At 34.0% G+C, this 12,325-nt stretch overlaps 1 protein-coding gene across 6 annotated transcripts in view; it reads right to left on the bottom strand.

Moving 5' to 3' along the window:
* The window catches only part of AP3B1 (adaptor related protein complex 3 subunit beta 1), a 235,814-nt gene that overhangs the window by 163,005 nt on the left and 60,484 nt on the right, over window positions 1-12,325 (bottom strand). For all 6 annotated transcript variants that reach the window (XR_015135511.1, XM_086323143.1, XM_086323144.1 and 3 more), the window contains 2 exons: window positions 12,059-12,125; window positions 1,202-1,384 (listed from right to left, as the gene is read on the bottom strand). Coding sequence is in view for 5 of the 6 variants with exons in the window: in XM_086323143.1 (XP_086179269.1) it covers window positions 1,202-1,384; window positions 12,059-12,125 (250 nt within the window). In the remaining variant the exon portion in view is untranslated. The remainder of the gene's footprint in view (window positions 1-1,201; window positions 1,385-12,058; window positions 12,126-12,325) is intronic.

The raw sequence follows: 12,325 nt of genomic DNA, 5'->3' as shown, positions 1-12,325 counted from the left end.
TATGAATAGTTTAAAATCCCTTTTGAATTTTAAGTAGAATAACCCAATCACCTTTTCAATATTAAAATTAAGATGAAGTCAATATTACAAGTAGCCTTCTGGTTAAAGATATATTTTTTAAAATCTTAAATACTTTTTAACAGTAACAATACTTGGTAAATGCAGAAAACACTGATAAATATTTTAAACATTTAAGTTCTTAAATATCTGAAAACTGGATACATCATATAAAGCAAGAATTATGAACATTTTCCCTTTTATATGTTTTTCTCTCACTTTAATATTATTTCTAATTAACAAAAGCAATTAGTACTGAACATTCGATCAAAGCCTATTCATAAGCTTGTGTAAAAACCACTATGACATAATTGTGTGGTAATCTGGTCTTTTACTTTCCATTCTGTTTTTAAAATCTATAATACTGCTTTTTAAAAAGACAAAGAAATATCATTAAGTATAGAATGAATGCAAGTGCTATTTTATAATATTCAGTGATTTCTTTAAACTAGTTAAAGTTTACCCTTAAATCTTACATATACACTGATATCTCTATTGCAAACTATGAAATAAGGTTTTCTAACTTGTTAATGTAATGAAAGAAGTAAGGTATGCTTCTAAAGTTCATCGGCACAAAGAAAATAACTTCACTGTAAGGTATACTTAATTATTAATTTTACTAAAATTCTACCAGCTTAAGTGAAAAAAAGTAAAACAAACATTCTAGAAATATAAAACCGGGGAAAAAGTAGTTGAGTTCACAAACAATTTACCTGTAAAGGTGCGAAATTATCTTTGGTATAAATTCACATGTTAGAATCACATTATCTACTTTTACAAGTGAGTGCCTGGAATAGTTGGGTCTGAAAGGTATGAAACTAACAACCAAAAAAATCCATCATTTGGCAATGTCACTGCCAACACTTTATCGAGCTGCTGTTCCCAGCAAAGGCCTCTTGCCAGGCCTCAAACCAAAAGTTTATTCACTATGCCACTAAACATGCATCAATCAGAGCCAAAACAATGAACAATTATCCATGCATTTATGCTCGTTTTCTGCTTTCCAAAAGAACGTGAAAAAAAAATCAGTCCTCCTTAAACACGCAGATTTTTATATTTTCCTGCTCTTAAACCTGTACACACTTTAGAAGCCGCATCCGTTTTCCTAGTTCACTGTGTAAGCACAAGATCATTCAGCACTTACCTCTCTCCAAGGACTGACAAACTGAGTGCGGGCATACCGGGTTAGCATGTGGATGATCACAACCTGGCCCCACTCTTCTACATCGACCAGTAAATTACATAGCTTGCGGTAGTTCTTGTGAATGAGATCTATTCTATCCGGGCAAACTTCTTCAAAAGCCATGACAACACTGCCAGCCACCAACTAGAAAAGAAAGAAATAGCAACTCATTAAAAAACGTTTTCCTCCCATCAAAGATTCTACTCGGGCATTACAGAGATGCAATCAGTGTTATGGCAATCAGTAAAATATTCAGTCATTTGACTAATAAAATATCCATGTTTGAATAACAAAAAATTTTGAAGAGTCACTGCCCAAAAGAATAATATTGATAGCTGAAACATATCTGAAAAGCTAACACTTAGAATCAGAAGTATTAGTATTAGAAATTGTTTTTCTTATTTCATCAGGTTAAATTTCAATGAACTGTTCATACATGGATTAGACATATTAATTATGGGCAGTTTGCATTTTTAAACCTTACCAAAACTCTGAAGATTCATTACACAGTACAATAACAAAGACCATATCATGTCAGTTTAAAATGAGAATGACAATTTCACCACATTGTTCAGTCGCTAAGTCACGTCTGACTCTCTGCAATCCCATGGACTGCCGCATGCCAGGCCTCCCTGTCCTTCACTATCTCCCATAGTTTGCTCAAACTCATGTCCATTGAGTCAGTGATGCTATCTATGATGAATCTATCTTAAAATGTGTGCTGAACTCATAAATGTCTTTAGAACAAAAACACTTTCAAATCTTACATATTTTAATCAACCTGTTAATTTCTACCAACATAATTTATTTACAAGAAATACTGGCTACAATTTTAGAACATTATTATTATTTATATAATGATGTATGTAAGTTGAAATAAGACAGTACCAATAAAAGGAAGCTTTTCTCCCAAACCATTTAATTAAACACAAATGCTGTTTTTGGAATTGTTTTGCCAAAGTGATGAAATTAAGATTTCTTTAGTATAAAGACACAAGCTAAGCAGAATATATAATAGACAAATACTTCTATATATGTACCACTGATATGTGTGGAGTTAGCCAACAATATAATATGGTTTTGAAAAAATAAATTAATATCATATTCTTTCTGAACACTAGGGATCTTCATTTTAGTGTCTAAAATTTCCCCAATGTCTTAAAATAAGCAATTAAATAGAAATAAAACTTACTGAAATGGTACTTTTTGAAAAATATTAGATACAGTGGTATTCATATTTTTATTGTTTGTCCCTCTACTTGGCTGACATTTAGTTTATTAATATGCAACCAACAATACAATTGAAAGAAAACAGCTCAGAATATAGACCTGCTATTATGCTAAACAAGTTTCCAGTCCTGCGAGGATTTTATGAATTACCAATCAGTATAAACGTGAAGCTGCATTTATTGACTCCAGCCCTGCCCAAGTACTGGTGCCTGCTGGTCCCAGCATGTATGCACCTCAATCGAAAAAACAAAGAATTGATTATTTGTGTGAACTAAATAAAAATGTATTATACGTATAATTTTCTATTTGCTATTGATATGGGAAGGAAGTTATGTTTGTGTTTTCAACTCCACATTTTGATGTCTTCTGTACAAATCACTCTTCAGTAATAATATTTCTAAAAGATGAGAACTGTTATCATTTAAAAATCTCTTAAAACAACTAAGTTTATGCCATCAAACTATAGAATAACATGGTATTTGTAAAACATTTATATTTACATATGTTTTATACATGTCAATCATATTAATTAAGCTATACTTTTTTAAATGGTTAGGGTGCTAAAGAACAAAAATGAGTAATATCACTTAGAATGAAGTAATATATGAAACCGAAATGGGAATTCAACAAAGTTTGAATTTAAGGAATACTATGTAAAATCAAGTTATTTTGCCTAAACCTAGAGATTATTTTTTTCAATTATGTTTAGACACCAAACAATTAAATGGAAAATCAGTTCCCACATGGTACTAAATTTATCAAAACAAGACCTACAGGTATAAAATAGTTCTACAGAATTAACAAACAACATTAAAATTGAAAAAATAATTGTTTAAGTTCAGGTAAAGTTTATGGAAACACATAAGTAACTAGGAAAAATATTATAAAATCATCTTTTTTCTAATGATTTTAGATATTTCATTCATCATATGGTTTTAACAGTTGACCCCAGCCTAAAAACTGCCAGAAGAATTGGATAATTCTGGTATATTAAATGTTCAATATTCTATAAAAACTTACAGAATTAAAATAAAATGATCTACTGAGATTTGAAAACCAAAAATATTGGTTTCCCAAAAACAGACAGTTAATTTCCATCTCACTGTGTCAATAGTAGCTTTTTACATAAGGGGAAAAATAAATCACTCCAACGAAACTAGCAATGAGCTCATCAAATTCAAATGCAGTTTTCCATTTATGTATTTTTTATATTAAAGCAATAAACATGGCTCATTTATCTTCCCTTGGTTGCCACGTTTTTCTGTGCTGTTGCTATGAACTTCAGCCATTAGCTGTGCTCCAAGGTAAACTACATGAACCATCAACAAAAGTGACACTCCATCTATGGAGTTCATATTTCCTCCAGATTATCTATGCTAGTTGACAAGCTGGTAATGAAAAAAATCACACTAAGCAAATGGTTCCTCTAATAACAATAAATTTTCTATAAAATTATGAAGGGTACAAAACGTTTCCTTGCATCTATTTTGTCATGAATTCTAATTAACGTTGGAAAAACCTGAGAGTGCTGGGTCATCACAAGAAGTGCATCAAGGTTTGATTGATAATATGGTATAAGTTGGCCAGTGCTGCCAAGATTTTCTTCTCTTAAATTAATGGCCATCCAACCTGCCCTAATCATACAGCCCAAATGATATTCCCCTTCTTATTTCAATTTTCTTGAGGCATGGAAAATGGGAAAGATCAGTCATTTATCTTCTAATAGCTGGATAATAGATCTATCACAATAAAACATCTGCACAAACTCAGAGGTGTGTTTTTTGCCCATAAGAGTGAAGCTTTTACCAACATTAAATCAATAACTTATAAAATAGTGTCTTACCCCCACAGCTTAGCTATGAACTACCAATATATTCATTAAACATCATTTTGTAGCTAAATTAAGGAGAAGAAACTTTGTCACCAAAAAAATATAAATAAACAACTCAAATTTTCAGTAGGCACTGATCTAATTTGTTTTCCTAAGAAGCCATTTTCTATTAGAAAGTTAAATGCTACAAAAGGATTTCTTTAAAATTAACCTGAAAGGAAAAGGAAATAAATACCACTTTGCTTTTGAGGTGTTCTAAATAAAAGAAAGAAGGTTCACTACAAAGCTTAAATTGCTCAATAAATATAAATTTCTACATTTTAAACAAAAACGAGAAAGTGTTATAAATTTTAAAAAGGAATTTACACATCCGAAAGGTTTTCAGTAAAGAAATGAAGTGTTTCGGATACGTTGAATAGAGAAAATATGATGAAAATGGTAAATCCAGGAAAATACAATAAAGAAATTATATTAAAAAATGTAACAGTTGACTGTATGATTAGCATAAATAAAAGTGTTCCCTTAATTGCACTGACATGGTAAGCTCTTATATCTTTTAAAATTTACAGATACAGACCCCATGGGCTTAGCCTACCGGGCTCCTCCGTCCATAGGATTTTCCAGGCAAGAGTACTGGAGTGGGTTGCCATTTCCTTCTCCAGGGGATCTTCCTGACCCAAGGATTGAACCTGGGTCTTCCGTGTTGCAGGCAGACACTTTACCATCTGAGCCACCAGGGAAGCCCAATAGATACCTTCAGACAATAGCTATCTAAGTAATTCTAAGATGTTTTTCTAGTTATATTACCATAACTGTATTCCTAAACCCAAAGTGACTTATTTTGAGGAAAGGACTTTTCATATGACAAATATACATATTTATCTAGTAAAAGGGAAAAACACTTCTATTTTAATAGGCCTTTTATTTCTACCTTTTCTTAAAATCAGAGTGACACAACTAATTTTGAAATCTCAATTTCAATAAAATCTTCCTTTAGACTAAAAGAAGCAACAGAAGGTAAATCTCAAAATCAACAGAGATTAAATAGAGTTCTTAAACATATTAACACCTTTCAAAATTTATTTATCAGCAGCAACAGCAATGTCATCATCATTATCATCATGATCCCAAAAAGCTCCTGCTGACAGCAAATAAACTCCTTTTAAAATGTGGAAATAAATTAAATTTGGATCATTTAATGAGGAAATTTTAAACAAAAATGATTTAGATTTTTTATTTTAAATATTAATGCTAACACTATTAATTAGTGGGGAAGAAATATAGCTATATCACTTCAATATATTATATCTGGCAAGAAAAAGTAATAATAAAGATAAGATCAATAAATATCTATATGGATATCATAATGTTTTCAATCTTTTTACATCAAACTATAAGCACACAAAGGAAAAAATAATCAGAAAACATTCACAAAACATAAACACTTAAATACTGGGTAGACAACTTAATTACTGGGTAGAATGTTAATGCTACCTGGGGAAACGTGAATCTCTGAACGCAAAGTCAGAGAAAGCAAAAAGATTAAAATCAAAGCTCTAAGCAACACTAAAATACTTTGGAATTACCAAACTTTAATTACATGTAAGTAGAAAATAAGTTCTAAAATCAAAGAGTTATCTGTCATTTATGTATCACAAACCTTACAAAGATCTATGATAGTCTGAAACAACTGCCCAGAATAAAAGCAGACACGAGTTAGAAGTGGGCATAAGAGAGAACTGAAAGCAAGAGCAGAGAGAAAGAGAGGAGCCTATGTGTGAAAATACAAAAAAAAAAAGATTCCTGGTAGATCAGAGCAGAAGATGAAAATCAAAACAATTGATGAAAATTATCCACACAAAAAAATTCATGATGAAGCAAACAAACAACTGTCACGTAACACTTCAAAATGAATTAACTTGCCTCAAAGAAGCATTTCAAGATCACATAAATGAACTGAAACTGAAAATCACAAAACAGAAATGAACAAAAGACAACAGGAAGAAACAGAAGTTGATTGAAACCAGAAAAGAAATAACCAGACACCTTAATTAAACTGCAAAATGACCCCGGCAGAAAATAGTTCAATAAAAATTTAGGAAGGGGCATTTAAGAAAAGTACAAAAAGAACCAAGAGAAAGAAAGAGAGATAAAGAAGTAAAGGCAGCAAAGATCCAACTTAGAGAAAACTGAAATCTCTGAAGAAGAAAAGCTAACAGCTGAACAGCAGTAATATTTAAAACTTAACAACAACAACACCGCTTTGCCAGAAATAACATAAATTCTAAATCTATATTGTAAAAAGCCTCACTGGGTATCAGGAAAAAAACTGACCTTGACACACCGGACAAAACTAAAAGATAAAGAGAAAAAAAATCCTCAAGGTCAGCATCTTGCTTAATACACACACATGACAGGCATTTCGTTTAAACTGAAACAAGGTAAGGATGCTCACCATCTCCACCACTACTGAACACGGTACTAAAGTTATAATTAACTATGATAAGAAAAATTAGAGTCATTAAGTATCAGAAAAGAGAAAGTAAAGTTATCTCTATTTGCAAATGATATGATTTATTTTCTGGAATGAAACAATGGAGGTTGAAAGATAAAACTAAATCAAACAATAAAAGAATTCAGTAAAGAAGCAAAATATAAAATCACCATACAGAAAATCAATAGCTAGCTTTCTTCTATACCAATGTAACAAGTTCAACCATACAATGTTAATGCAATTTCAATTTACAACAGCATTCAAGGAAGTAAGGCTAATGATAAACGTAATTCTTAAACCAACATTTAACTCAATTAGTAGTCCCCGTCTCACTACTCTTCACAGAGTACATGCTGGCAATTCCGAAACAATACTTTATCTGCATTCCAGGACTGAGTGAGTGAGTGTAGTGGATAATTTAAGTCACATTTCTCAATGCTGGAAAAGGAAGTTACAAACATTGACATGAAAAGGCAAAACACTGGAGAACCGTGTACTTCTGCTCTGAAATTACAGAATTCAGTATGAACTACTCCCGCTTCATATGGGTAGAAAACAGATGTAGGTTCTTTCCTAATTAAAAAAAAATAAACATATCCTATATATACTTTAGGACAGGTAGTACCTCACAAATGACAAGACAGTCAAAGCTCCCAAAGGATCTATCTACCTATGACCAGAGCATGACACACACCATTTGGGAAGTAAAACATTGAAAACAACAGTAAATACCTAATTACCTGCACCAAGAATATAGCAAATTAATGCTCACAATTATTCAACAAATACTAAATATCTACTATTAACAAGTACAATATTTTTTCTATCGTATTTTGGAAATAAATATAAAATACAGGGTCAGAACCCAGACATTCTAAATTTGCAAAGAAAGTGTATTCTTTACATGCCTTTTTGAGTCGTTTGTTTCTTATTAATCTCCTATTACGGTGTCAGGCACTGTGCTAAGGATTTTACATACAATAACTTCCTCAACACAAACAAAAACTTTATAGATTGGAAATAATAAGGCCTAAAAATTTGGAAGCTGAAATTTATGAAGGCTTAATACATAGCTATTGTTCAGTCGCTTAAGTAGTGTCTGACTCTTTTGGGACTCCATGGACTGCAGCCTGCCAGGCTCCTCTATCCATGGGATTTCCCAGGCAACAATACTGCAGTGCACCGTTACTTCCTTTTCCAGGAGAGAAGGGGATGTTTTCCGCTTCTCTAGAGGAACTTCCCGACCCAGGGATCGAACCCGCCTTTTCTGCATTGCAGGTGGATTCATTACCTCTGAGCCACCAGGGAAGCCCCTAATACATAGCTAATAAGTGGTAAAACTTTAGGCTCAAATACAATTCTGTTTAATTTCAAAGAAGACAGTTGTTACCCATGACATGTTACATCTTGTTTGAAAAGACATGCACATATTATATATGGAGATTTCATTTCTAGGCCAAGAAACTAATTTCTTTAGCTTATTATGTAGCAGAAATCATGGCAAACTACCTTAAAATAAAGGATCTGTTTCTTACAGATCTTAGTATTCTTCACAGTACTTGGCAAATGTCTTCAAGACAGAAGAAACTGAATTTTTTTTTATTATTACTAAAATCAAGTTATCCACAATATCAATAACATTGATTTTGTATTTGGGTCTAGAAACATATAACAAGTATGCCATACAAAAGACAAAAAGGAATCAAATTTCTTTTCTCTGTCTTCATTATGCCAACCACTACAGAAGAAATAAAGATTCCTGCTACATTATTGACTAAAAGAAATTTGCTATCTAGTCTCCAAGTATGCTGCTACTGCTGCTAAGTCACTTCAGTCGTGTCCGACTCTGTGCAACCCCATAGATGGCAGCCCACCAGGCTCCCCCGTCCCTGGGATTCTCCAGGCAAGAACACTGGAGTGGACTGCCATTTCCCTCTCCAATGCATGGAAGTGAAAAGTGAAAGTGAAGTCGCTCAGTCATCTCCAACTCTTAGTGACCCCATGGACTGCAGCCCACCAGGCTCCTCAGTCCATGGGATTTTCCAGGCAGGAGTACTGGAGTGGGGTGCCATTGCCTTCTCCGAGTCTCCAAGTATAGTCTCAGGTAAATACAGTAGTTTCAAAAATACATAGCGAAAAACATCACTAAAAGAGTTATCATACACAATATATACACTGGATATTAAAAAAAAGTAGTGAAGGGGGAATAACAAACAAAAAAAGACATGAGACATAGAAAAACATAATGGTAGCTATAAATCAACTATATTATAGTAAGAAGTAATGTCAATGGATTAAACCATCTAAACAAAAAGCATATGTAGTCAGACCAGAGTAAATATCAAGATCCAACTTTATACAGACCTCAGGAGACACACATTAGATTAAAAAATACCAACAGGTTGAGAGTAAAAAGAAGGAAAAAGTATATCATGTAAACAGCAATTGTAAGAAAGTTGTACTTAAACAGGACAAAGTAGAATTTAAAAACTGTTATGAGAGATTGAGACATTTTATAATGACAAAAGGAAGGTAAAAACAATTTTAAGTACATTCTGCTTATTTAACTTATATGCCAAGTACATCATGAGAAAAGCTGGGCTGGAAGAAGCACAAGCTGGAATCAAGATTGCTGGGAGAAATATCAATAACCTCAGATATGCAGATGACACCACCCTTATGACAGAAAGTGAAGAGGAACTAAAAAGCCTCTTGATGAAAGTGTAAGAGGAGAGTGAAAAAGTTGGCTTAAAGCTCAACATTCAGAAAACTAAGATCATGGCATCTGGTCCCATCACTTCATGGGAAATAGATGGGGAAACAGTGCAAACAGTGTCAGACTTTACGTTTCTGGGCTCCAAAATCACTGCAGATGGTGACTGCAGCCATGAAATTAAAAGACGCTTACTCCTTGGAAGGAAAGTTATGACCAACCTAGAGAGCATATTCAAAAGCAGAGACATTACTTTGCCAACAAAGGTCCGTCTAGTCAAGACTATGGTTTTTCCAGTGTTCATGTATGGATGTGAGAGTTGGACTGTGAAGAAAGCTGAGCGCCCAAGAATTGATGCTTTTGAACTGTGGTGTTGGAGAAGACTCTTGAGAGTCCCTTGGACTGCAAGGAGATCCAACCAGTCCATCCTAAAGGAGATCAGTCCTGGGTGTTCACTGGAAGGACTGATGTTGAAGCTGAAATTCCAATACTTTGGCCATCTCATGCAAAGAGTTGACTCATTGGAAAAGACCCTGATGCTGGGAGAGATTAGGGACAGAAGAAGGGGACGACAGAGGATGAGATGGCTAGATGGCATCACCAACTCGATGGACATGGGTTTGGGTAGACTCCAGAAGTTGGTGGTGGACAGCAAGACCTGGCATGCTGCGGTTCATGGGGTCGCCAAGAGTCGGACACAACCGAGCGACTGAACTGAACTAATGCACCAAATATCAGAGTTCCTAAATACACAAAGCAAGCAGGGACAGAACTGACAGCTCTATAGTTAACGGTAGACTTCAATATTCCACTTTTAATGAGCCACAAGAAGGAAGATCAATAAAGAACAGAAGACTTGAACAACATTATAAACCAATGAGACCCAAAAGACATCTACAGAATACGCCACCGAAAGGCCAGTAGAATATACATTCCTCTCAAATACACACTGAGCATTCTCCAGGACAGACCGTATACTAAGCCATATATTAACAGCCATAGTCTGGCTTAGCTGGTGGCTCAGATGGTAAAGAATCTGCCTGCAATACAGGAGACTTGGGTTCGATTGCTGGGTCAGGAAGATCCCCTGGAGAAGGTCATGGCAACCCACTCCAGTATTTTTGCCTGGAGAATTCCATGATCAGAGCAGCCTGGCAGGCTCCAGTCCACGGGGTCGCAAAGAGTCGGGCATGACTGAGCGACTGAGCACAATACGAAGCTAGTGGCTGCTATATTGGCTTCTATAAACAGATATGCATGCAACTGGGTGATATCTTCCTAAAATGAGCTGGAATTCTTTTTTTGAATAGTTTTGAGGGTCGTGTTTTCTGTGGGTGCAGAGGACTCCACCAAAAGATACCATTACACCAGCTCCTCCAGAGGTCTGCTCATAGATCCCATGCATTGCCATTATTTCTAGATCTCATTATTATGTCACTATACATAAAGAATAAGAGTGGGATAGGAAGGAGGAAGAGACACGTACATTTCCAAAAGATGGGGAATTTGCTCAGTACTAACCAGCCAATAAAACAGTGTTATACATATGAAAACATTTTAGTATCTAAGAAAAAAAAATAACACATTTATACTACTAAAACACACTCCTCTATTTTTCATTATCTCTTCAATACTCAATACATTATAAAACAATTATTTGTTTTCAACTGATTCAGCCTTTAAAAATCCTACGAAATCATTGTTTAAAATAAAAAAAAGTTGACCTTAAAAGCAGTCGACAATTTAGCTACAGGTTAAAGAAAGAATTGTCTTTCCCCAACTTGCTCTTCTTCAGACTCTCATGAAGAAATATGTAACAAACTAAAATTCCAAATGGAACTTTTCTCTTTACCTGGACATTTTTATTTTTCAAGATTTTAATGAGCTCCATTAATATTTATATAATTTCAAAATCTAGTTGTTGTTGTTCTGTCGCTAAGTCCTGTCTGCCTCTTTGCACTACAAGGACTACAGCGTGCCAGGCTTCCCTGTCCTCCACTGTCTCCCAGAGATCGCTCAAATTCATATCCACCGAGTCAGTGATGCTATCTAACCATCTCATCCTCTGCTACCCTCTTCTCCTTTAGCTCTCAATCTTTCCCAGCATCAGGGTGTTCTCCAATGAGTTGGCTCTTCGCATCAGGTAGTCAAAGTATTAGAGCTTCAGCTTTAGCATTAGTCCTTTCAATGAATATTCAAGGTTTATTTTCTTTAGGATTGATTGGTTTGATCTCCATGCAGTCCAGAGGACTCTCAAGAGTTCTCCAGCCCCACAGTTTCAAAGCATCAATTCTCTGGCACTCAGCCTTTTTTATGGTCCAAATCTCACATCTATAAGGACTACTGGAAAAAAAACATAGCTTTGACAATACAAACTTTTATTGGCAAAGTGATTTTTCTACTTTTTAATACATTATCTAGGTTTGCCATAGCTTTCCTTCCAAGGAGCGTCTTTTTATTCTATAAGAATTATTATGTCATATATATGATAGTAAAATAATATTATATAAATAAAGCACAATTTATTGGACATGAAAAGATATTACTTACTGTGCTTTTATCCTTCAGAAGTTTTTCAATTATTTCAATTAACATTTCTTTCTGCTCTGGATCAAGGCTAAAATATAAAAAGAAAAAACTTACGTTAATTTTTTTTCCTTTATTTCTAACTTTAAGTAAGGCTAATCATTTCAAGAATATGAAAAATTTTTAAAGTTGGGGGGAGAAAAAGACTTTAGATAGAAATAAACAGAAAAAATTTAAAGTGGAATGAGTTGACTTTTCCTATTCTATCTAAAGTTGCTCATATTAATTAAA

This window comes from Bos grunniens, chromosome 10 (assembly GCF_055505025.1).
Source record: "Bos grunniens cultivar Pamir isolate PY7600 chromosome 10, Bosgru_T2T1.0, whole genome shotgun sequence".
In the NCBI taxonomy this organism is placed as follows: domain Eukaryota; kingdom Metazoa; phylum Chordata; class Mammalia; order Artiodactyla; family Bovidae; genus Bos; species Bos grunniens.
This window is presented reverse-complemented; position numbering and strand designations above follow the sequence as displayed.